Source organism: Schistocerca americana, chromosome 1 (genome assembly GCF_021461395.2).
Source record: "Schistocerca americana isolate TAMUIC-IGC-003095 chromosome 1, iqSchAmer2.1, whole genome shotgun sequence".
NCBI lineage: Eukaryota > Metazoa > Arthropoda > Insecta > Orthoptera > Acrididae > Schistocerca > Schistocerca americana.
The window spans coordinates 1,014,883,415-1,014,910,113 of record NC_060119.1 but is presented as its reverse complement, the minus strand read 5'-3'; the positions used below and the strand labels follow the sequence as shown (position 1 = coordinate 1,014,910,113).

The window sequence follows — 26,699 nt, the reverse complement described above, 5'->3', positions numbered from 1 at the left end:
TCTGGCTGCATTTCGCCGATCTCATATACCTTGCATATCAGATGCAACAGTTTTGTTATTGCGTATTCTCCCAAGGATCTTCGTAATTCTGATGGAATGTCGTCTACTGCAAGAGTCTTATTCCGACTTGGGTCTTTCACTGGCCTGTCAAAGACATGTATAAGTGTCATATCACCCATTTCAACTTCATTCACTTCCCCTTTCCTTTCTGTAATATTGCCTTTAAGTTCGTTTCGCTTACATAACCCTCGTAGATTCCTTGCACCTTTCAACATTCCATTGTTTGCTAAGATTAGTTATAAATCATGTTTAAAGAAATTTAAATACAAATGAAAAGGAAGATTTTTTTTTGTAGAGTGCAAGTAAGAAGCACACAGTGAATTATTACATTGTATTTTCTATTATAAATACAGAGCAGGCAAATTTTTGCTGCGACCAGGTCTTGCAGCCTCTGGTGTGGGTCGCGCTGCGCGACTTGGCGCCTCCGCAGCGCCTACGACGCATGGTACGTACGGCTACCCGCCGGCGCCTCTCGGCTGTGCTGTGGACGTCGTCACGCAGTTACCCATGTGGTAGATCTCCACACCTGAAAACAAACAAAACCTTTCAGTCATCTCTGTAATCTCCTACTTACAAATAATTTGCATCGGCAACAGCCATCACGTAATGCGAGTAATTGTGACACTACGTGGGAATGCAGGTTTTCTCGACAGATTTAAGCGATCAAATCTTCTCTGGTTATCAGCCCGTTCGTGGCGACACCTCTTCGCAACGTTTCAATTAATTTTCTACACGTCATATTCAGATTCGCCTGAAGTCGTGGCATCGTCCCGCCGCAACATTTCGACAAGTTTCCTACTCCTTACCTTCCGCTACGCCTGAAGCAGTGGCGTCATTTTGTCGCAACGTTTCGATGAGTTTCCTCCGCCTCATCTTCAGGTTCGCCTCAAATTTAGGCATCTTCTTGTCGCAGTGTTTCTACGAGTTTCCTTGTCGTCATCTTCAGGTTCCCCTTAAGTAGTAGCACTGAACTGTCACAACATTTAGATGGGTTTTCTGCTCGTCATGATCAGTTTCGCCTGAAGTTTTGACGTCGTCTTGTTTCAACGTTTCGAAGATTTTCCTATTTATTGTCTTCAGTTTCGCCTGAAATCGTGGTGTCGTCTTTTCGCAGTTTTTCGACCATTTTCCCACTCAGTTGTAGTGCCGTATTGTCGCAACGTTCCTACGAGTTTCCCAGGGATCGTCTTCAGGTTCACCTGAAGTCGTTGTGTCATCTTGTCACAACGTTTCGACGAGTTTCCAACTCAGTCGTGGTGTCGCCGTTTCGCAACGTTTCTAAGAGTTTCCTACCCATCATCTCCAGGTGAACCTTCATATGGTTTTTGGTGACACAAATACTGGGAGGGTAGAGCGTTGTGCCTAGAGGGTAATGTACGTAAGAATGTAAGATTTTCCCGCTGGGTGTTTCAGTCTAGTGATTGATTTTAGCATCATATGAAGGAATGTGCACTTGAAACCACTATAAGCAATTTCCGCCATTCTCTACTGTTTTTGTAGCTGTGAGACGTGAGGTTATGTTTTGCGCAGCGTTTGTAAATATTATGAGTAATAAGTATTTAAGTGCTGTACAATATAATAAAGATATTTAAAATATATTGTTAATTCTTCAGTTACAGAGTTTTATGGTGAGTAAAATTCATTATAATGTATTTTTAAATGTAACTTCATAAAATCTGGATGCTTATGCTCTTCATCGGCCATGAACTATGAAGTACATCGAAGCGTAAGAAGGTAATTTGTTTTGTCTGTTATCATATTCTATAATTTCAATAAATTATATTGACAGCTTTATTGGAATTGTAGTAAACGATAACGAGTAAAACAAATTTACAGGCAAAGACAACACCAGCGAACATCAGACAGAATTTACTAATACCGCACACAGCTCCATAGACGAATAAGCCAACTACGTAACCACATAACATCGTTGACTATGCTGTCAATTGAAGCTGTCAAATTTACGGAATATGTCAAATAGGTATTAGCGAATATTGCTTATCAACAAACTCCACTGCTGCGACATTATTATCTAGAGAATAAAAATTTCGTCTGCGCTACTTCTACGATATGCAGCAGTATATCACACACCGACGGCGTTAACAATGTGTTATATAGGTAACTACTACAACAGATATATGCAAAATTGCTATTGGTTATAAACAGACATACATGTATGCACTAACAGCTCCATGTGCTTGCAGACAGCTTGACAATGGCCATGGTGCCGAAATAAGCTTATAGCGCCAGATAATAATATGTTAATAAAAAGCCTTTGAATACAGCAGCGTTTTGGCTTATTGCACATCCAATGTCCTCACAGGATATTTAAACGCTGCAGTCCCAGAGAATTTAAGTTTTTGTAAATTCACCACCGACGTAAGTGGAGCTCTCTTGTGTTTTTTAATGACTGTCCGTTGGAGTCATCATGCATTATGGTAATAAAATTTTAAGGAAAACTACGGTTTCCTTCCTTGAATGTGTTTTGTTCTAAATATGTACATTTCTGTATTTAATAGGAAACTGCTTTCCTTGGAATGTAGTTGTTGCGCACGCCTCTCAACCTCGCACTGGTGATCCCACTTACCGTCACAATAATATGTAGAACAGTACAGTGGTTTGACGGTTAAATAAGTGTGATCGTACTCGTAATAGTATTCTGTCAAGCAAAAACACCTATCTGAAAATGATCTCTTGTTTTCCGGGCGTACAGCAGTAGAAATTCTTTCTCCTCCGGCCAGTACCAGATGAGATATCTATAAGATTCTACAAAGATTAGGCAAAAGAACTTGCACCTGTTCCAGCAGTAATCTATCGTATATCGCTTGAGCAACGAAGGGTGCCTTGCGACTGGAAGAAAGCGCATGTTATTCCCGTTTTTAAGAACGGTTCTGAACCAGATGCACACAGTTATAGACCAGTATCGTTGACGTCAATCTGTTGTAGAATTACGACGTTCTTGGAGAAGAAAAATCTCCTCTATAAAAATCAACACTGATTTCGCAAGCAGAAATCCTGCGAAATTCAGCTCGCTCTGTTCCTACAAGAGATCCATAGCGCCGTAGACAATAGCACCCAGGTTGATGTCGTGTTCCTTGACTTCAGCAAGGCATTTGACACCGTCCCGCACTCTCATTTAGTGGGAAAAATACGAGCTCATCGAATATCTGAACACATTTGCGACTGTTCATGCAGACAGAACTCAACACGTCACTCTCAAACAGCCGTAAAGGTAGTTTCCGGAGTACCCCAAGGAAGTCTGATAGGGCCGTTACTGTTTGCAATATGTGTAAATGATCTAATAGAAAGCGTCGGATGCTCTCTAAAGCTGTTCGCAGATTATGCAGCTGTCAGTAACAAAGTAGCAACACCAAGAAGATAGTAACGATTTGCATAATGGCCTCCACAGAACTGATGAATGTTGCAGTCTTTGGCAGCTGACCTTGAACGTAAATCAATGTGACATACTGCGCATCCACTACTGTATAGCTACGCTATTGATGACAAACCGCTGAAAACAGTATCTCAAAAAATATCTAGGAATAACTATTAAGGGAGACCACATAAAACAAATAGTGGGAAAATGAGATGCCAGACTCAGATCCATAGGAAGAATCTTAAGGAAATGTTACTCATGCACTGAGGAAGTGGTTTATAAGGCATTTGTTCGACCACTTCTTGAGTATTGTTCATCTGTCTGGAATCCCTACAAGACAGGAGTGATAGAGGAGATAAGATCCAACAAAGAACGGCACGTTTCGTCACGGGATGGTTTAGTCGGCACGAGGGCGTTACGGAGATGCTCAACAAACTCTATTGGCAGACGTTGCAAGAGAGGCGTTGTGCATCACGGAGAGATTTATTATTGAAATTTAGAGAGAGCACTTTCCGGGAAGAGTCGGACAACATATTACTCTCCCCCCCCCCCCCCCCCCCCCCCTCCCCCCACATACCTCTCGCGTAATGACCATCAGGAGAAAATTCAAGAAATTAGAGCCAGTACAAAGGATTACCGACAATCATTATTCCTATGCGCTATTCGCGAATGGAACAGGGTTGGAGGGCTCAGATAGTGGTACAAAAAGTACCTTCCGCCAAACATCATTAGGTAGCTTGCGTAGTTCGGTCCTCTCCGAATCAGTTAACAAACTGAGACAGTCTCACTGACCATTGCCTTTAAACCAGTGGATCCGTTCACGATGCATGGAGCATCAGGTGCAAATACACTCCTGGAAATTGAAATAAGAACACCGTGAATTCATTGTCCCAGGAAGGGGAAACTTTATTGACTCATTCCTGGGGTCAGATACATCACATGATCACACTGACAGAACCACAGGCACATAGACACAGGCAACAGAGCATGCACAATGTCGGCACTAGTACAGTGTATATCCACCTTTCGCAGCAATGCAGGCTGCTATTCTCCCATGGAGACGATCGTAGAGATGCTGGATGTGGTCCTGTGGAACGGCTTGCCATGCCATTTCCACCTGGCGCCTCAGTTGGACCAGCGTTCATGCTGGACGTGCAGACCGCGTGAGATGACGCTTCATCCAATCCCAAACATGCTCAATGGTGGACAGTTCCGGAGATCTTGCTGGCCAGGGTAGTTGACTTACACCTTCTAGAGCACGTTGGGTGGCACGGGATACATGCAGACGTGCATTGTCCTGTTGGAACAGCAAGTTCCCTTGCCGGTCTAGGAATGGTAGAACGATGGGTTCGATGACGGTTTGGATGTACCGTGCACTATTCAGTGTCCCCTCGACGATCACCAGTGGTGTACGGCCAGTGTAGGAGATCGCTCCCCACACCATGATGCCGGGTGTTGGCCCTGTGTGCCTCGGTCGTATGCAGTCCTGATTGTGGCGCTCACCTGCACGGCGCCAAACACGCATACGACCATCATTGGCACCAAGGCAGAAGCGACTCTCATCGCTGAAGACGACACGTCTCCATTCGTCCCTCCATTCACGCCTGTCGCGACACCACTGGAGGCGGGCTGCACGATGTTGGGGCGTGAGCGGAAGACGGCCTAACGGTGTGCGGGACCGTAGCCCAGCTTCATGGAGACGGTTGCGAATGGTCCTCGCCGATACCCCAGGAGCAACAGTGTCCCTAATTTGCTGGGAAGTGGCGGTGCGGTCCCCTACGGCACTGCGTAGGATTCTACGGTCTTGGCGTGCATCCGTGCGTCGCTGCGGTCCGGTCCCAGGTCGACGGGCACGTGCACCTTCCGCCGACCACTGGCGACAACATCGATGTACTGTGGAGACCTCACGCCCCACGTGTTGAGCAATTCGGCGGTACGTCCACCCGGCCTCCCGCATGCCCACTATACGCCCTCGCTCAAAGTCCGTCAACTGCACATACGGTTCACGTCCACGCTGTCGCGGCATGCTACCAGTGTTAAAGACTGCGATGGAGCTCCGTATGCCACGGCAAACTGGCTGACACTGACGGCGGCGGTGCACAAATGCTGCGCAGCTAGCGCCATTCGACGGCCAACACCGCGGCTCCTGGTGTGTCCGCTGTGCCGTGCGTGTGATCATTGCTTGTACAGCCCTCTCGCAGTGTCCGGAGCAAGTATGGTGGGTCTGACACACCGGTGTCAATGTGTTCTTTTTTCCATTTCCAGGAGTGTAGCTCAAGACTTTAACTGGGTCCAAAGAGGTTAATACCTCTAACTGATCAAACACACAGCCCCCTCAGAGATCCAGAATCGTCGAAGAAAGACGTCTTCGCGTTCTCTTCAGAGCTGAACAAAAGAGATTCTGGATTCACAGAACTATACGGTTGAAGTCACTATTCCGCTTCATTTAGTCCTTTTCTGGACTAATTTCCGCCACTTCTTAACAACGGATCCCGTAAAAGATGAAATAGATGAAAAACTCTTGACGCCGTCGACTTTTATGTAATAACTAGTTTCGACATAATGTTCTGCTACTTTCTATCTACAGAGAATAAAACGCGGGTGTAGCGCTGATATTCAGCTTACCTACCGTTAAAAGACCTTGTCTTCTCGCAGTACCTAAATAATATGGCATCACTCTGTTAGCACAATTGTAACATTACCATAAGCCTAGGGCATAAGGTCAGAATGCATCGACAGAGGATGGAGTGGTAAGGGCTGCCTAAATGAAGTCTCACGTATTATTAATTCATTTTGTGGAGAGAATGTGGGTCTAGAAGTGGTGGTGGCAGACTTACGCTTTCCGCAGTCTCTGGCGCAGTGCAGGCGACCTGGGTTTGGGTAGGAAACCAAGTCGGTGCCACAGACTGGGTTGAACTCGCTGGTGACTGGGCAGTCACACCCTCGGCGCGTCGTCCCACCAGCGGTCGTCGTCGTGGTGGTGGAAGGGCTGCTGGAGGGCTCAGCATCGTCGAAAGGTACGAAGGGGCTATCCGCGTCTAGTGGCGGGGGCGGCGTCAGCGGCGGAGGCGGACGCGGCGGCCAACGTGAGGGGTGGAAGAACGGTGGACGCCCCCACTCCCTAGGGTGCCACCTGTCGCGCCACAGCTCGTTTCCTCGCCAGCCGCCTCCGAACATGTGTCTGGAGGCAAATTGCTAATTAGTTAGTCATGTCTACGTTCTATAGATCATATTCCCGACAAACATTGTGGTGTGGAACATTTCAGATGTTTTTTATTCCAGTCTCTGATCGCAATATCAATTCTTTAGACGATGACCGGTTTCAGTCTTTAACGACCATCCTCAGATCTAAAATGTATAAATATAGACATCTAGTGAGCAGTGTGTCTTTCAACATAAAACAGCAATATGTATCACAATATACTGTCGTACAACCAGGGAAATGTACAGATAAAATATGGTATAACGTACCTTTTTTACACAATGCCCTAAAGTGATAAGGCCATAATGGCATCGTCAAAACATATAAATATAATCAGCACGGCATCGTCACATAGATCTAAAATAAGGTGTAGAATAGGGCACATCGTCCACAGAGTGATTATTGCAACTGGCTACTGAAGTACTGTAGCAACCAGAAACCTTTATTTAATTTTATGTGGGTAACTGCATTCATCTCTTAATGTATCACAATTGTTTCCTATGATAGTTATCAATTTTAATAAGTCTGCTACGTGCATCAGATTATGTTTTTTGCGTAAATGATGACTACGTCTAAGTAAGCCCACAGAAGCGACATCTAGGGAGGATGTAGGCAAACAGGTTTCTGGTTGCTACTGTACTTCAATAGCCAGTTGCAATACTCACAATGTGGACGATGTGGCCTATTCTACACCTTATTTTAGATCTATGTGACGATGCTGTGCTGATTGTATTTATATGTTTTGACGATCCCATTATGGCCCTATCACTTTAGGACATGGTGTAAGAAAGGTACGTTATACCATATTTTACCTGTACATTTCCCTGGTTGTATGACAGTATATTGTGATACATATCGCTGTTTTATGTTGAAAGACACACTGCTCACTAGATGTATATATTTATATATTTTAGATCTGAGGATGGTCATTACGGACTGAAACCGATCATCCTCTAAAGAATTGATATTGTGATCAGAGACTGGAAAAAGACATTCGACAGTATTGGATCACTGTTTGTGTACGCGATTATGTCGCAGTTGGTGGAACGTTTCAGTTTAACAAAATATTGCCATCTCACTCTCTCTCTCTCTCTCTCTCTCTCTCTCTCTCTCTCTATCTATATATATATATATATATATATATATATATATATATATATATATATATAGTCAGTCACGTAAGATTTAAAAGCTCATTTATTTCATTAAAGGTTCCAGATATCGAAACGAGGTGTTCGGCAAATGGTAGTACGGTTTAGACTACAGACTTTGGTATGTAACAATTTTTGTATCGACGGAGATATTGAAGCAAAAATGATTCTTTCAAATAGGATGATACACCTTTCCAACGGCACCCGAAAGCACTTGAAAAGACAAGTACAATGACATAATGCTTGTTAATTTTTAGGAAGAACCCCTCCGGCAAAGAATTCGAGAAACACGAGGATCGTTGCACAAGTCATGGCAAATATTTTTTGCTTCAAAAATGGTGATGAACCGAAAAAATTTGAAATATGCAAATGGAAGGTAAAAAAATGGAAATGTCGCGTGGCTAGGGCCTCCAGTCGGGTAGACCGTTCGCCTGGTGCAGGTCTTTCGATTTGACGCCACTTCGGCGACCTGCGCGTCGATGGGGATGAAATGACGATGATTAGGACAACACAACACCCAGTCCCTGAGCGGAGAAAATCTCCGATCCAGCCGGGAATCGAACCCGGGCCCTTAGTATTGACAGTCTGTCACGCTGACCACTTTTTTTTTTTTTTTTTTTTTTTTTTTTTTTTTTTTTTTTTTTTTAAATTAAACTTCTCACTCGAAGAAAGACTAGAACCAAGGACATTTTTTTTTTTTTAAAGTAAGAAAATTACCTCTTTCACTTCAGGCGTTGGCCCCTATCACCCATACTACCCCCAAAAACCTATCTAGCCTAAAAACAAAAACAAAGCTAGTGCCACCGCCACTTTCATCCTGAAGCTAATTAGGACGGCCGTTCGCCGCCACTTCAGGTTCCGCCAACGAACAAAAATTAAATATGCCTCTGAACTTTGTATAAAAAAAAATAAAATAAAAGAAGAAAGGAAAGGGTATAATACTTTATTAAATTTTATTTGTTGTTAATTTGGTTCTTATTTTGTTCTTGTGTATTTATTTGGATTTGAAAGCAGGTCTCCCACCCACGTTTTTTTTTTTTTTTTTTTTTTTTTTTTTTTTTTTTTAATTTTATTTTACAATGTGCGAACAGTCACAGTTAACCAAGCCTGGAAAACTAAAACAGAATGAAGACGCCATCGAAGATATGAGACATAAATAGCATGAAAAGAAAGCTACCACGTCGTAGTGAGGCTTCCCAGCGACTGCGCCCACTGATAAGATTGTTCAATATATGGTCGTTTGCAGTTCGTTCTGACCTCATCTGCCACTGCCTGGAACATTCCAGCTACACGGCGGGCTGTGAAAGGCACTCCATAGGTAGTTTGCGAAGCACTGTCGATATCTGGTATGCCCGGAAATAGCATGATGTCTTTCTTGCAAATAGAGCCAGAAGTCAAGGAAATCCTTGTGTCCGTCACGACAGAGGTAATGGACGGCATGTCCACGTATCCAGGTGACGGAGTTGGTTCGAGTCTTGGGGTAAAATGTCTCATCCGGAAACAATAACGTGCGTGCAGATATATGCTCCGGCCTAACTCGCAAGAGATAAGCCAGCATCTGCCGCACTAGGTGCCAAACCGGTTCCGCCTCTCCACAGCTGAGGCGGTGCTCGTCAGAATCTACTGTATTACAACCCACACAATTGGGAGATTCTGTCATGTGGATATTGTAGAGACGTTCTTGCGTCACGAGCTTCCCATTAACGACGACGTACCATTGAGAAACAACATCGGAATCAAGCATGGCATCGTGTACAGTCTTCCACACCACGCGCCACCGTACGTCAGGATATTTTAGTTCGACCACATTTAGGGGGCGGCGTTGCAGCATGTCATGATATAGGCGTCGAGTTGTGGCCATTTGTGGTGTCGTGAGCGCTACACTGCAATAACTTTGTTCTAAATAGAAACGTCCTATATAAAAGAGGGGCGCCGGGATGTCCTGTAGTGGCACCGGCGCTCTTAGTGAAGCAGGACGTAGCGCCGTCAGAAGCAGACTCGTGAGGCTCGTAGGACAACGGCGCAGCAGACATAAATGTGAGCTGACATAGAGGGCAATGGCCCTATCATGGACGTTAACTAGGCCGAGACCACCTTTGTCCTTGGGGAGGGTAAGAGATACGTATCTGATCTTCAGTAACATACCAGTGGTGACGAAGTATCCCAGCGCTGCCATAATGCTACGAGCCAAGGGCTTCGGAATGGGTAGCGTTTGGGCGACATGCGGTATGCGGGACGCAAGGTATACATTGGCATAATACGCCCGCTGAACGATGTTGAGGGATCGCAACCGCTGATTTGCAATTCCGGCCCTAATTTGGTTAAGAAGGCGTCGATAATTGAGCGTCGTCGCGCGTCGCATGTCGTTCATGAAATCTAAGCCCAAGCAGCGTACAGTATCACTGAAGCGTAAGGGGGCAATGTGTTCCTGCGGTAGCCCAATCCCGATGCTCAAGGCGACGGACTTGTCAACGTTGATTTGGCTACCAGAAGCTGTACCGTAGGTTCCAATCCAGTCCAAAGCTGCGGCCATATCGTCAGCTCCTCGTATGACGATCATCAAATCATCCGCATATGCGGTGCAGCGATAGATGGAGCCGCCGAACTGTATCCCAGTGAGCCTGTCTCGGAGACCACACAACAAGGGTTCTAAGGCCAATGCAAATAACAATGTTGATAATGGACATCCCTGTCGTACTGATCGGCGGATCGGCATGGGTGCCGTCAGTCTTCCATTGACAAGAACTCGAGAAGTTGCACCATGTAGTAGGCGTGTCAACACTGTGATAAAGGGGTCGGGGTATTCCATGCGCCGTAGAACGGCCTTGAGGAAAGTGTGGCCCACACGGTCAAAAGCCTGGCTAAAGTCGATAGACACGAGGGCTGCCGGCAAACGTCTCACCCGTGCAAGGGAGATGAGATCTCTGTAACGACATAACGCAGTTCTGATGTTGTTGGGTCCCCCCAAGGACGTCTGATCGCCGGACAAGACGTGCAATAGTGTGCCGCGAATACGTTCTGATAGCAGCCTCGAAAAGATCTTGAAGTCGCTGTTCAATAACGTTAAGGGACGATAGTCGCGGACAGGATTCCGTCCCTTCGGCTTATGGATGGGGACAATCAGACCTTCCAAGAATGGTGCAGGCAATGTTATACCCGGGGACATCAATTCCTGGCAAATTTCAATCAAACACGGTAGCAACAGTTGTTTAAAGGCTCGATAGAACTCTAATGGTAACCCATCGATTCCTGGTGATTTATGGGGAGCACCTTTACCAATGGCGTGGAGCACTTCCTCTTCTGTCACTTCTCCCAGTAAAGTCGGTACCATGTCTGGTGGAACTGTACCGTGGACATGTGCTGAAACGGTGTCTACCGTCGCCATATCAGGGAGCACTGCTGAATAAAGTTGAGCGTAATGCCCATAGAAGGCTTCTGCTATATCTGCTTGTTCTACCACATGTCGACCGTCGTCGGTTATCATGTCGATTACCAGTGCCCTACGGCGCCTCCTGCGTTCTATGAGCACGTGGTGCATAGATGGCCTTTCTGATTGTATCATGTCTGGAGCACGCGACCGTATAACAGCGCCTTGTAAATGATGGCGTGCTAAGGAGACGAGCTGCGCTTTCGCGCGATTGACTGTGATCTGCCTGTCAGGTGAGGGCTCCATAGCAAGACATTCCCGTAGGACGGTGTAATAAAAGTTTTCCGTGCTCCTCCTCCATGCCGCTGCTTCCCGGCCGTAAGCCATGAAGGTGCGTCTAAGAGCAGGCTTCGCACACTCAATCCACCAACTGAGGGTCGATCGGTACCGACCACGACGCCGTAAGGACGCGTTCCACGACTCTTCGACAGCACCTTTACATGCCGGCTCGTCCAGATGGGCGACGTTCAGTTTCCAGGGAGGCCTACTGCGCCACACACGTGCAGGTTTGAGGGCAATGGTGCAAATATAGGCTGTGTGGTCGGTGAATGCAGCGGGCCAGAGCTCTGCTCCTCTCGTCGCCGTCGAAAGGGTGCTTGTGACGTAAATCCTGTCCAACCGACTTGATGAATGGCTTGTATAATGGGTGTAACCAGGAGCTGGGCCATGGATGTGGCGCCACGTGTCAATCAGGTGGAGGTCACGCACTAGCATTTCCAATTCCGCACACGGGACGTGATGTGGCTGCTGATCAGATGGAGATAATGTACAGTTAAAATCTCCTCCGATCACCATATCGTCTATGTGGCCCATAAATAGACGCGTAATATCTTCCGAAAAAAAGCGGGCCCGATCTCTCCGTCTCCCTGATCCTGAAGGGGCATATACATTGATGAGTCGTACACCGTTGACAGTTACTGCCATGGCTCTTGCACTCGGTAGGTACAGTACGTCCGTAGCCGCCAAACCGTCCCGTAGCAGAACAGCCACACCACAATCGGTAGAAGAGGCGTGGGAGATGTGGGCGGTATATCCGTAGAAGTCAGGGAAACTAGCGACACATACTTCCTGTAAGAGGGCCACGTCGATGTCCGCCGCATCAAGCATGCGATGTAGCATTGTCAGTTTGTGTGGTGCCCTTATCGCGTTGATATTGATTGTGGCAAGGCGAAAGGTGTGCTGCCTAGCCTCTTCACCTAGGGTAGACGCCATGGCAATAAAAGCTAACCGCAAGAGATGCCGGACCCACCAAACCCGTTACAAATTATGAGTCTTTCACGCTAGTAGTGGCATCCCCAATGCCGCCCCCTCCCCTGTCACCCGTGCCCTCGTCAGGAAGTTCCTCAACATCGTCCGACCACAGTGGGTGCAACACGATGCTGTGTGGCTGATCGGCACCTAAATCTCTCTCACGTACGTCGTCTTTGGTAGAGGTAGATGGATCGCCATCCATCGACGCGACCTGCCGCGTTTGTGGTGCAAGAAGTAACTGGGCACTCGTAGTATGGGCAAGTGAACCGTCTACACCACTTAGATCCTCAGCAGGCGCAGCATCCATGCTGTCTGATGAGATGTCACCTTCTTGACCGGCCGTGTGTAGGAGGCAATCGTCAGACGGGGTCCGCCGACGTCGCTTGCGTCGTCGGGGCGAACGTTGCTTTCGAACGTGGACATCCGTATCCGAATGTGGGAGGCAATCCAGCGTCGTATCACCTTCCGCTAGGAAAGCCGCGGTCGGGACAATGTTCGCGTCCACGTCCATCGCGTTCTGAATGTTATGTTGCGTCTGGAGTCCGTGGGACTGTTGCTGCTGTTGTTGCTGTGGAGGGGGCGACATATGGGTTGGCACCGAGGGTCCTTCCTCTTCCTCCCGTGGTACTTCCGGCGTCGATGGATGTGTCTGATCGCCCGTTTCGTCCTCAACTATGGTGCGCATCGTCGTCTGAGCGTACGTGAGGGGCAGGATTGTCGTCCCCGTCGGGGAAGCGGAGTCTCCCACTGGTATCTGCGTAATTCTACGTTGTAAGCAGCTCGATCGAACATGGCCTTCCTGCCCACATCCGGAACAGGTACGCGGTTGACCGTCGTACATGATGATTGCACGGCAGCCACCGATGTTCAAATAGGACGGCACATGTTTCTTGAGCTCAAGTTTAATTTGGCGCACACCATTGTAGACCTTATACGTCGAGAAAGTTTGCCACTTTTCTGCAACGTGGCTGATAACATTGCCATATGGTCGGAAGGCGTCCTTGACAACTTCCTCTGGGACCTCGAAGGGGAGCTCAAAAACTCTTACAGTCCTTAGGCCCATGCCTGCATGATCCACCGTCACTGCACCGATATGCCCGTCAGCATGTTTGAATCGGAGAGAGTTCGAGTATTTAGAAACCACTGTCGCGCAGACCTCTGCACTGGTCATTTTAACATAAACCACGCTCGCCGTTATAGAAAAATGTATTCCGACGACAGTCGCCGGATCTAAACGTAGATCGTCGCGTATGAACTGTTCTATTTCATAGGCTCGAGGACGCGCGTGATCTGGTTGGAAAGTAATTTTGATCGTATCGTGGCGCCATGTGTGTGCCATAATCGCACTGAACTTGGAACAAATACAACTCGCGCCGCGAGAAGGTAAACACAAGCAAGCGCTCACGGTCGCGCACGGCGAGGCGCAGCGGACGTCCTCGCCCCACCGCAGCCGAAAGCAGACTGAACCACTCAGCTACCAGGGCGGACAATGGAAGGTTATTTCATATGCAAACAATACATGTACGGAGAGGGATGAACGCACATACAGCCATAAAGATATAGCACAAGAAAAAAGACGAAAAAGGTAGGCATTGCAAACGTATTTTACTGTCCACTGCAATATTTCACAATAGTACATTACAAACTACACACGTTCCATGGCATCAGGTTCATAATAGAGCACATGTTCATAATTTACGGCCTTTGGCGAAGTGGTTACATGACAATAACATCCTTGTAATTGCCTGGCCTGCACACACTCCTGACATGAATCCTATAGAACATATATGGGATGTTTTGAACGCTGACTTCGTGCAAGGCCTCACTGGCCGACATCGATACCTCTCCCTAGAGTAGCACTCCGTGATGAATGGGCTGCTATTCCCCAAGAAACCTTCCAGCACCTGATTGAACGTATGCCTGCGACAGTGGAAGCCTTCATCAAGACTAAGGGTGAGCCAACACTATATTGAATTCCAGCATTGCTGGTGGAGGGCGCCTTGAACTTGTAAGTAATTTTCTGCCAGGTGTCCAGATCCTTTTGATCACATAGTGTACGTCTGGAGCTACCTTCCTTAACCCTAGCTGTTGCAAACGGGCTTTACACCACGACACAGACACAAATTTGAATGGAGTGAACACGTAGTCAGTGACCGGAAGGACAGCTCACAATTTTGCGAGAAAAAAGAGAGATACGATGGAGATTCGCTCACAGATCTTCCCCTTCGCAGTCCAACACTGCTCTTCCAGCTCGCTCGATGTTGCGAATCTTGAGCTTGGATGGTTCACAGTTTCTCTTTTGCTTCTTTTTTTCACAGTTCATTACATCTTCTTTCTGTTTTCATGCTTGACTTGTGTTCAATTTTTGACGGGCTATCGACTGGCCCATCTTACCATTAAAACTGAGGAGGGTTCGATGGGGCATTCCTTTGTTACTAGAGTAAGTCTGTCTTGCTGCATATAACTACGGAGCCTGGGATGAGGAATCTGCTTGGTGCAATAGCCGACTTTGGCCGCACTGGTTTTCAATGTTAATGCATTTCCCGGAATCTCTTACGAAAGGTTTCAACGCCAATACTAACAAGCGCTATATCACTGCAACCGACTTTTCAAGAGCTGTTGAACGCAGTTATGAAAAGGATATACGGTTCATAAAAGAAAGGAAGCATAGTTGTTTCAATATTTCAGTTGATACCACAGGTCACAGCATTATCCATACAAAACATTACGTGCCCCCTCAGCGTAATAGCAATTGTTGAAAACCTCATTTCAATATCTCCAACCGTTCAGAAAATAAAACGGGTGTTACATCTTATGTGACTCCCCTAATATATATATATATATATATATATATATATATATATATATATATATATATAGAGAGAGAGAGAGAGAGAGAGAGAGAGAGAGAGAGAGAGAGAGAGAAAGAGAGAGAGAGAGAGAGAGAGAGAGGGAGAGAGAGACAAAGAGTAGAGTCACCAATCTTTCTTTAAAGTGTTCCACATCAGGGTACAGCGGTCGGACGGTTGGACAAAACTATGGAAATAACACAGGAAATCAATGCATGAATATAAATGTAGATGCAACCGATGCCTACAGGTACCTATTTGACCACGAACGGCAGTTCTGCAATGTACTCAATACGTTGCATCAGTTGCGGTCATAACAGTGTTCTGCGTACTTGGAAGCGGATTATGTCGGAGATAAGTGAAGATGAACGTGGGCAAGTTGCCGGTGCTCGTTTGGTGGGTGATTCCGTATCCAAGGGAGCCGAAGTGTTTGGTGTTTCAAGAGGCACCCTATCGATGATTTATACCACATGCGGGGAAAGCATAATCACCACGCAGCCGAAAATGGCTGAATAGCAATCGTGAAGGATTTTGACGAAAAATAGGACGAAAGCTGGAAAACTCGCTGCACAACTGAACGTCGCACTCAAGAACCCTGTCAGTACCAGAACAACCTGGAGAGAGCTGGGAATTGCTGAAGAGCTGGAATTCCAAAACTACACATCAGTCATGCAAGTGCCCGTAACAGGAAAACGTGGTACCAAGCTATAAAACCTGGAATGTAGAGCAGCGGAAGAATCTAATTTGGTCGGATAAGTCTTGCTTCACACTGTTTCAAGTAATGAATAAATTAAAGTCCCAAGAGTGAAACAGGCGGGGATTAGGCCTCACGGTTACTCTGCAAGGCCGCATGTCCACCAAGGATTAGGTGACCATTTTGTCTCATCAAGTCCATCCCGTGACATAATTTTAGTTTCCTAATGGTGATGTAGTGATCAAGACGACTGGGCTGATGTTCACACGGCTCGCATCGTCCAAAACTGACTTTGTGGAGACGAGGACGAATTATCGCATCTCCCTTGGGCACGACAGTCACCATATTTCAATAGTGTTGATCCTTGTGGTCTAGTTTGAAGAAAAGGGTGTGTCATCGCTATCCACTTCCATCATCGTTACCTGCACTTGCCGCTATTTTGCAGGAAGAATGGTATGAGATTACCTGGAAACCATAGAGGAGACGTCTGGAAGATGCTTTGAACACTACGGTTTTCGTACACTTATTAGGCGTGGTAATGTACTGTGTTTGTGATGGTTCCATATTTTCGTTCATCCCCTGTATATATATTGTCTTGCTTATCTTTTGTCAAACTGAAGTTTTTCACATCAAATAGAATGAGTTGGTAAGGAGAAACAGCTTTAATCTTAATGTCGAACACTACTGTTGCTTCAGACACTGCATTTCAGTGGCAAATTATCAAAGAGTTTTATAGCTGAGTATTGTGTTTCTTTTTATGCCAAAGTTAATTGTGCGGTAGAGGGAAGTACAGACAATTTTTTTCCTTCTAATATTGTATCCGTGAATATCTCTATTAGTCTCGGAAAGCAGATAGGGCTTCGTTTAGGCGGGTTCTACCTAGGAAACAGCAGGAAGAAAAAGAAGAGCACAAATCAGTAGTGTGCATCCCTTTGCCGGCATTACTTCCAGAAATGTCAGCAAAATCTTGGAGTGTCACAACCTCAAATGTGTATTTCGCCCATTCCCTAAGAGCTTAACACTGTTAGGTTCAGTAAACAATGTACACGGCGTTCACAATTCACAGATACCAAGTACAAGCCCAGTGTGACATGGTATATGTTGCGAACTCTGTAAACACGTTAGAAGAGGCGTGCGATGTACTGTACATAGACGCCACACTGAATCACACCAGACCACCAAATCACCAGTGGCCCACCATAGTATAAAAACTGGCCATAGCATAGTTTACAACAAAACCAAAATACGAAGAGCATTCAATAAATAATGCAACATATTGTTTTTCTGGACCAGTTTCGGTTGAAAAAAAATGCGAAATTTGTTGTGGGACATCCTGGAGTATTCCCGCTTCAGCCCATATAGTTTCATGACGTACCGACAGGTGGCGGCGCTATACATGGCCTTCAAAATGGCGTCGGTGATCGAGATGCGTTCCAAGCAGAGAGCAGTCATTAAATTTCCTTTGGCGGAAAACCAGAGCATCACAGATATTTGTAGGCGCTTGCAGAATGTCTATGGAGACCTGGCAATGAACCAGATCACGATGAGTCTTCAGGCGAAGCGTCTGTCATCTTCGCAACAAGGTCGCGCAAACAAGTCCGATCTGAGTGTAATGTGCTATCCTCACGAAATTGAAGAAACGACTTCAGCGTGTTCGTCGCTAAAACAATACAAACGAACTTCTCCTCCTCCATGCCAACGCAATGCCTCACATAAGTCGGCGCATCCAGAGAGAAACTAACAAAGCGTCATTTTACTACTCTTCCTCATCCGCCCTACAGCCCGAATCTCGCACCTTCCGACCTTCATCTGTTTGGCCCAATGAAGGATGTACTGCGCGGGCAGCAGTACGTGGGCAATGGGAGGTTACTGATGCAGCGTGACTTCGGCTTTGACGTCGATCAGCAGTGTGGTACCATGCGGGTCCTTTCAGTGAGGTGGTGTAAGGCCGTTCCATTAACGAAGATTATCTCGAAAAATAGGTTTATGTAGCCAAAAGAGTGGGTAATAATATGGTGTATTAGAATCATGAATAAAACCAACCTGTTCTCAGAAAAAAATGAGTTGCATTAGTTACTGAACACCCTAGTAAATAGCCAATCATTCTCCTTCTGCGTTTGTGTGATTAGAGAAGGCACTGAAATTGGGGTTCAAATGGTCTGATTAACATATATAGCAGCCTACAACCAATCAGGGATGGAACCTACACTGACCAGATAGCAAAGCGTTCCTATACAATGAGGTCCACACTCGATGACAATAAGAGAGAAACTGGAGACGGCAGTTCACAGCTGGGCGTCGCCACCCACACCATTGCTACCAATCACAGCGGCCACGATTCGAATATTGACAGCAATAAAGTAGTGGAGGAGCTAACAGCCAACGTATGTAGAACTCCGAACAGAGCAGAACAGCAGTCATAAATAAAAAGGCTGAAGATGGCATCGAGTCTTTCTACCGAAATATCATGAAGAACTTATGACGCGACCCAGGCTAACACCAGAGAATTTTGCAAGTTAGAAATACGACGGGAAAACATTGAGTCGCATGTGCAGTAGACTGTTTACCACAAATTTCATGAGTGAATAAAAGTACTTAGAGCCTGCGTCTAACGCTCCCAGTTGTTTTAAGAGTGTGAACTTTACATACAATTTTAATTGCTTTCTTTTCTGTAATGAATACTTTTTGACTAAGTGAGGAGTTACACCAAAATATTATCACATAGGACATTAATGAATGAAACATATGTTAAACTAGGCTTATTGATTTCTATGTACCCAAGGTTGCCATTTATTCTTATAATAAAGGTAGCTGAACCTCAAGTTTGCAAGTTAAATAAATGTCGTGTGACTAGGGCCTCCCGTCGGCTAGACTGTTCGCCGGGTGCAAGTCTTTCGATATGACGCCACTTCGGCGACTTGCGCGTCGATGGGGATGAAATGATGATGATGAGGACAATACAACAACCAGTCCCTGAGCGAAGAAAATCTCCGACCAAGGCGGAAATCTAACCCGGGCCCTAAGCATTGAGATTTCGTCGGGCTGTCAACTCAGCTACCGGAGGCGGACTTTGCAAGCTTATTGTATGGCTTTTCTAATTTAAGTTTTCATCAATATAGATACCCAAGAACTTAGAACATTCAATCCTGTTTATTACTTTTTGTTAGTGAACTATATTTATTGCTGTATTAATTGTTAAATGAAACAGAGTATGGAAGAATAATCTAATTACGTCATATAGGTACATACCATCAAAACCATAATTAGTGAATGGGTATCAGTTGTGAATTTATCTCTGTCATAAGAGTGCCGGCGAAATCCTTGGAACTAAACTGACTTTGATGTGGTGCTGTACCTACTGTTGAAATATCGTTGGTGAGGAAAGAGTCACCGGAGAAAGCTAGAATCTGGCAAAGAGTGGCGGAATTTTACTTTCGACGGAGTGAAGTTCACGTTTGATATGGGGAAGCTAGATAGACAAAAGTGTGAATGAAATTTTAGCACCAAAGAAGTTCGCTGATTGGTTAAGGTGTTGTTCTTTTTGGGCTTTGAAATTGGATACAGCTGTCACTTAAATCTCTGTGACGTCAATAGAAATATGGCGACAGTTTTTTTCTATGTTATTTTTTTCCAAGGACCAGCCTTTTCTAGTAAAGGTAGCTGGAGAAATTACCAACACGACAGACAGATGATACCAAGTTTGCAATCTCCTTCCAGACCTGAGACGATGTAATGGTAAGCTCGCCCTCTTTGGGTACTACAGTGTATACGATCTGGGAAGGATACTGTGTCATTGTATCATCCTCTCTCACCTTTCTTGTAACAGATTCTTGTACATAACGTACTTGGCATCCAACATCTGCCTGCTTTCATCATTTCAGTCAATTTACGTAATTTTAACTGGCCGGTAGACTCTACGTTAAACTGATGTTTTCACTCATTTCAGGCTGCCAATCCATTCATATGTATACCAGTTCTGTGTATCTCCATTTTAGCCGGACAAATACATAATAAAATTACAGAAATGCAGACTCGTGTTTTCACTTCCAGATAGAAGGAAGCTATAGAAAGTTGATTCTGGTCTCATTCTGCAATAAGATTAGGAGCACCATGTCAGCACTCAATCTGAAGACTAGCATGAACTTACCTGGGGCCGATATCGTCATCGTCTGTGTCCGATGTGGTATCTGATTCTCTGCCCAGCTGCGGGTATGGTGACACCAGAGGCAGTAACAGCGCCACTGAAACAGGTATCGCATTAATTTCACACTTGAACACACAAGGCGAAGGACGGGCTGTAGTACACATGTTTCCTCGCTCGTAACCAATGTGTGACACGGCCGCGGAGTCGGATGTCATTGACGTTTACAGAATAGACAATTTCAATTATGGTATGTTTGTAATAATACCCGGTGTTTCCGTAATAACATAAACTGCCAGGAAAGATTGAGTAGCGTAAGTGTATCAATTTGGGGCAGGGAAACTCGATGCGCGAACGAATGAGTCGCAGCAGAAAATTTCAGATTTGTCTTTGGTGTACTGATGGTGTGGCGTCAGATTCTACGCAGGCATGATGTCATTTTACAAAGTAGTTAAGAATTTATTGAAAAAACTGAGGTGTATTGTAACGATGTCACAGGCTTAGAGTAAGCTTGGCAGGAGATCCTTTACAGTCTCAATAAGAGTCTTATATGCAACGCTTTTCAGATCCCTATAAGTAGATACCAGGTGTGGTCAGATGATGTTAGCTGTCGGCACTAATGGTGATCTGTGATTCCATCGTGTTGGAATCAAGTACGTGCGCGAAGTGGAATATCACCAACAACGTGGCAATTAGTCGTATATCTCTCAGAAACACAGTATGCACAAAGGCACGAAGCAAGAATTGGATACGAAAGTATTAACCAATCTCTAACTATGATTGTTCACAAGTTCACTTCAATTCTGTGTCGATGACCCTTCCCACCTACAACGTGAGGAGTCTCATCGACCCAAAAATTACTAATGCGATTATTGAGCATTCCGCCTCTTTTGAAACCGGCTTCATCTGAGGAAAGTTCATAGATAGGAAAGGGAAGATCAACCTAATGAGCTCCGGCAAATATCGGGTCAACGTGATTCGCTTTTTTAGGTCAGCAGGAGTTAAACCTTGCACGTCCTGTGAATCTTTAGGACGTAACTCCTGTTACTGTATTACTTTCCGCAAGCACAGCCGCTGCACGTTCAATTGCTCTAGTGCAGATTGAATTGTTTCTATCCACTGGGACCGGCACTAAGTTTTGCAAATCATAGGTCCGTACAGGTTATTCAAATTGGTTCTTAAGGACCTTGGCATCTTGGATACAACTGCCATCGCCAGTTAACGGAAGTTAGCAACGTTGGGCCTAGTTAGAACTTGGATGGGTGACCGCCTTAGAACACTGAGTGCCGCTGGGTAACACACACAGAAGTCGCAGAAATAGTGTCCGAGTGAAAGATCTGCGCCAGGCCATTGGGCCATGCAACATTATTAAGTCGAGTCTGATGATCTATTCGTGAAGCCTGGAACCCGAAAGGTGGTCTGGATCGAATTCCGGTCGAGCCATGAAAATATTCAGTCTCCCTTTATTCTGACCTTCACCTCTCCACAATCTGAGGAATCGCCAGGAATGTCACGTGGTTCGGATTCCATATTAAACTGTCGATCCCCTTTCCCACGTTGGATAATTGGGTTAGATTAGGGTCACAAAAGTCATCAAATTGGCATCCAATCGAAAGACCAGCACACGGCCAATGATCTGATCAAAAATATTATTAACTTGGTTGTTTTGTTGTGATATCACTTGCACCAAATCCTTTAATCTTTGGAACAGTCGTGGAAATAAACTGTACGTCGGAATTTTCCAGCTTTTTATGTAATCTTTCACTCATGAAACACGAAGGAATGTTCGAACCATTGCCTCGAAAAAGAAGAATTGTAGGGTAAATGAGTTCACGAAATTATACAGCAAACTTTTTTCGGCCGAATGCGTTGACACTGAGACCTGGTGTTCGAAGAAAACTGAAGCCAGATGGCCTGTTACCAATTCCTGATTTCACCTACACTAGCTGGCACTTAAAGGAAGAGGAGTACGCCATCAGTTCAGAAGAATACGTAAAAATTGTTGTCTGAATGGGAAAACGGAGTGCAAGACGCATTTCATTTGTTTTCTGTAGACATTACTGTAAAGAAAATTGTTTTGGATAAGATTCAATCACTTACATGTGTAGTACAGTATACGACCTTGAAATCCCATCCTCTCGCCTTCCCCCCTCCCCCCCTCCTTCCCTTCTCCATCCTTCCCCACCTCCCCACATTTCTAAGAAGTGCCTGTTTCCACTCTCCCCTCCCCTTCCCCTATTCCTATGCCATAAGAGCCCCCCCCCCCCCACTCCCCTGACTGAGAGTCGTCTAAAGCCAGTACTTTTAGTCAGTTCCCCCAATAAACAGCTTAGTGTTTTACAGCTCAATCACATTTCTCAACTCCTTTTTAAGCCACGCCCCTATATTGGAATTAGGCCAATCAAAGAACTTCCAAACCAATACACGCAGTTACCTTTCTCAATCGCAGTATTTTAATGTCCAATCACATTTTTCATCTCCTTCCTAAGCCACACACCTTTATTTGGAACAGGCCAATCAGAGGGCTTCATCATTCTCATCCAGTGGTGTTGACAATTGCGTGATTGCATTTCATGGAGGGCGGAACAGACATACACTTCGCTTGTTTGCACATAGCTAAGTCGTTACACATGCAGTGTCTTACAAACTGAGCGTGAGCCATTGTTGAGAAGCTGTCATGTGATATAATCTACGCAGTCTTACACATGTATGAAGGAGATGGAATATTCAGTCTGCCCTGCAGGTTCAGATATGATAGACACAGTAAAAGCACTGAGACATGTAGTCCCTAATAAACACTGACAGAAAAAAATTGCAACACGAAGAAGGAGCTGTGCGACTTAAAACGAAAGTTAGTAGGCGTGTTTATACATCTGAAAGATGATGTCTATTCACATTTCGCGCCACTCGCATTAGAGTGGCTCTAGTAGTGCCGCTATGAGGGAAGCAAATCAGGTTTGCTTTAAATTCACGCTGTAACGATGGTGATCGTTAGTTGCCTTTGAGATTGGACGTGGTGAGCTGATGTTATTCAAGAACGCCTTTAAGGTGACAAAGACGCAATGATTAACACCCCACTGAGTTTCAGCGAGCTCGGTACTAGGCCTATGAGAAGCTGAATGTTTCTTCTGTGATATTGCAGAAAGACTTGGCAGGAATGTAACCACTGTAAATGACTGTTGGTAGCGGTGGTCACGAGAATGTACAGTCGCAAGAAGACCGAGCTCTAGAGGGCTACATAGCACTACCGAGATGGAAGACGATCGTGTTCGGAGTATGGCTATGGCGCATCATACTGTATTTGGAACATTCTGAGAAGTTGTTGGCACTACAGTGACACAACGAACTGTTACAAATCTGTTGCTTCAAGGACAGCTCCGAGCCAGACGTCCTGTAGCGTGTATTCCACTGACTCCAAACGATCGCCATTTGCGACGTCAGTGGTGTCAAACGAGAGCTCACTGGAGCGCAAGATGAGGTCTGTTGTGTTATCTGATGGAAGCTGGTTCTGCAGCGGATTCACTGATGGGCGTGTGTTGGTTAGGAGGCCAGGCGAGGGCCTGTACCCAGCCTGTCTGCCGCCTAGACGGACTAGACCCATGCCTGGAGTTATGGTCTGGGATGCGACTTCGTATGACTGCAGGAGTGGTCTCGTGGTTATCCTACGCACACCCACTGCAAATTTGTGGGTCAGTCTGTTGACCCAAACTGTTGTGCTGCTGTTCATGAGCAACATTCCAGGGGGTGTTTTTCATCAGGATACCGCTCAGCCACATACCGCTGTTGTAGCCCAATACGCTATAGAGAACGTCGACATGTTTACTTTTCTTACTAGATTATAAGATCTGTCTCCAGTTGAGCATATATGGGGCATCATACGACGACAACTCCAGTGTCATCCACAAACACATTAACCGTCGATTTTTGACTGACCAACTACAACAGGCATCCCATAAACTGACATCCGGCACCTATACAACACAATGCATGCATGGTTTCACGTTTGCATTCAACACTCTGGCGGTTACACCGGTTGTTAATGTACTAGCATTTCACATTTGTAGTGGCTTACCTCGCACTTAATATTAACCTGTGATTTTGCAGTGTTAATCTGTTAAATATGTTACCCAGACAAATGTATCCCCAAAATTTCATTACTCTAAATTAATTATTTATTGGTGTTCTTAGTGCCGCGCGGGATTAGCCGAGCGGTCTAGGCGCTGCCGTCATGGACTGTGAGGCTGGTCCCGGCGGAGGTTCGAGTCCTCCCTCGGGCATGGGTGTGTGTGTTTGTCCTTAGGATAATTTAGGTTAAGTAGTGTGTAAGCTTAGGGACTGATGACCTTAGCAGTTAGGTCACATAAGATTTCACACACATTTGAACATTGGTGTTCCTATATTTTCCGTCAGTATATTATGGAACATTAAATTGCTATATTAAATCAAAAACCGGACGTCTACAACACAGAGGTTACATTTTCAATTCACATCTTTTTAGGCCTATAACATGCAGGCTGCAATTCACACTCAGTAAGTTTTACTACTAAATCAATTTTAAGTCATCTTCTGTTGTGCACTCAACTGTTGATCTGCCTTCCCGAAAATGACCACTGCAACAGTATGGAATCGTTTACCATATTTTCATTGCTAACGCCAATTTACATTGCTTTACATCGGAAACTGTACGGAGGTTGAATCGAATTTCATACTGAACGGTCGAGTTATCACTGTCATTCGGGAATACACATTCTCTGTAATCACCAATACTTAGTTCCATATCCGATGAGCGCTTCACAAAATTCGTTGTAAGTATTACGCATTGTGTTTCAGTTTCAAGAGTAAATTTTTGTTCTCATTCTTTTGAATGTTATACTAGTGCCCCTTATAATTCATATTTCATGAAACACACATTCTCTTTACTAGCACATGGGATTTTATAAATATTATTGGGATAACATGAAGTGTCAGAACACCTATGCTCTCCCCTTGTAATATCATCATGAATATTTGAGGTAGTTGCGTGATATATGCAGCAATCTGTGGCAGTATAACAGATTTAACATCTGCTGCCTCAAATTTCTTTAACGTATAGCATAAGGGTAATATACAAGAACCGTCTTAGAAGTATCTTCATTAGCCCTTCCCACAGATATTAGTTTATCAGAACCAGTCTTAAATTTACTCGATTCAATATCAGCAATTTCTCCTTAAAAACTACACTGTGCTTGTTACTAGCTTCACATCAGTCATTTTTCGTACACTCAGCACAATTTTGCCAAAAATACTGTTTTTCGTAATTTCAAAGAAAATTATTTTCTAATTCTTTTTTTTACACTCATACGTTACTGAGTATTGATATCGACATACGGCCTCATCGAGGGAGCTTGACGAAATGGTGCTATCTAGTGAACTTTACTTCGAACAAGATTATTATTCAGGCACTACTTTCAGTTTTTGTGGTGACTTAATTTTTCTATCGTATCATGTGGAAATCAGCTTGTTTGGAATTCCTGGCTTGTTGATGGCGGTGGTACCGATTTCTCTCAGCATAACGGTATATCGGAATGAAGTTCGTGGCTATATCATGGATACTCAAGATGTAATTCTAAAATATGACCTATGTCTGAATCATCTTGTATGCTCATTACAATGAAACTGTCTACAGATTCTCATAGCCATGCAAAATCAGAGAGTGGTAGGTATTACACCATTGCCCATCTGTAGAGACTATTATTGACATCGCGATTATAATATTAGATTTATTATTATTGTCATTATCGTCACCAATGTAACTATTGTTTGCAACAGTACGTCTGTGCTCTGAAGCTATGCCCAACTAATTGTAATTGTTCTGTGTCCATGACAAGTTTCAATCTTACGTTAGTAGTTTTCAGCAAAGCACACTAAACCAGGTGAAGTCTCTCAATTGGCTGGGTACAGCTCGTACATTTTGAGACACATTACACAGAATTCTGGAAAGACATCGGTCAATAGCGCTACTTCAGTTTTCAAATATAAGCTGGAGTAATTTTCTAATGCCGTGCATTTAAATAAATACCACACGTTGCATGCTATTTATATTCATATTCTTTGATGGTTGTTTTACTAATCGGAAAGCTTTTGAACGCTTCAATTGATGTCATTTGTTCACCCAAGAAAATGGATTCACCAAATACACACTTGTATGGAAACATGACTTTATCATTAATGAGATAAGTTTGTTCTCCATCGGCGAAGTACTTTCTTGTTATTTTCAGTTCCTCAAGCACTTAATATGAGACAAACTTTCAAGTGAGCTTGGCACAAAGTTCAAATAATGTACAAAAATATATTTTATATCGCATTTATTTTCACTGTGATAGTTCTAGTAAATGTTTCATAATTTTCAATGTTTGTTGCAATCACAGAAAGATGGCCACGATATGTTTTCAGTTTCTTGCAACTGTTTGCAAGGTTTCATAATTATGAAATGAGCATCATAATTCATCTGTGAAATCCTACTGCCACTGTAATATTAGGTATATAATTTAAACTATAGCTTGCATGGG

General features: G+C 44.7%; 1 protein-coding gene across 1 annotated transcript in view; it reads right to left on the bottom strand.

Annotated features, from left to right (window-relative positions):
* Positions 1-377: 377 nt before the first annotated feature.
* Positions 378-26,699, bottom strand: part of LOC124548900 — a 49,915-nt gene continuing 23,593 nt past the window's right edge. The window contains exons 2-4 of the mRNA XM_047125202.1: positions 20,158-20,251; positions 6,274-6,617; positions 378-586 (exon numbers count right to left, since the gene is read on the bottom strand). Coding sequence (XP_046981158.1) covers positions 516-586; positions 6,274-6,617; positions 20,158-20,251 — 509 coding nt within the window. The 3' untranslated portion in view covers positions 378-515. The remainder of the gene's footprint in view (positions 587-6,273; positions 6,618-20,157; positions 20,252-26,699) is intronic.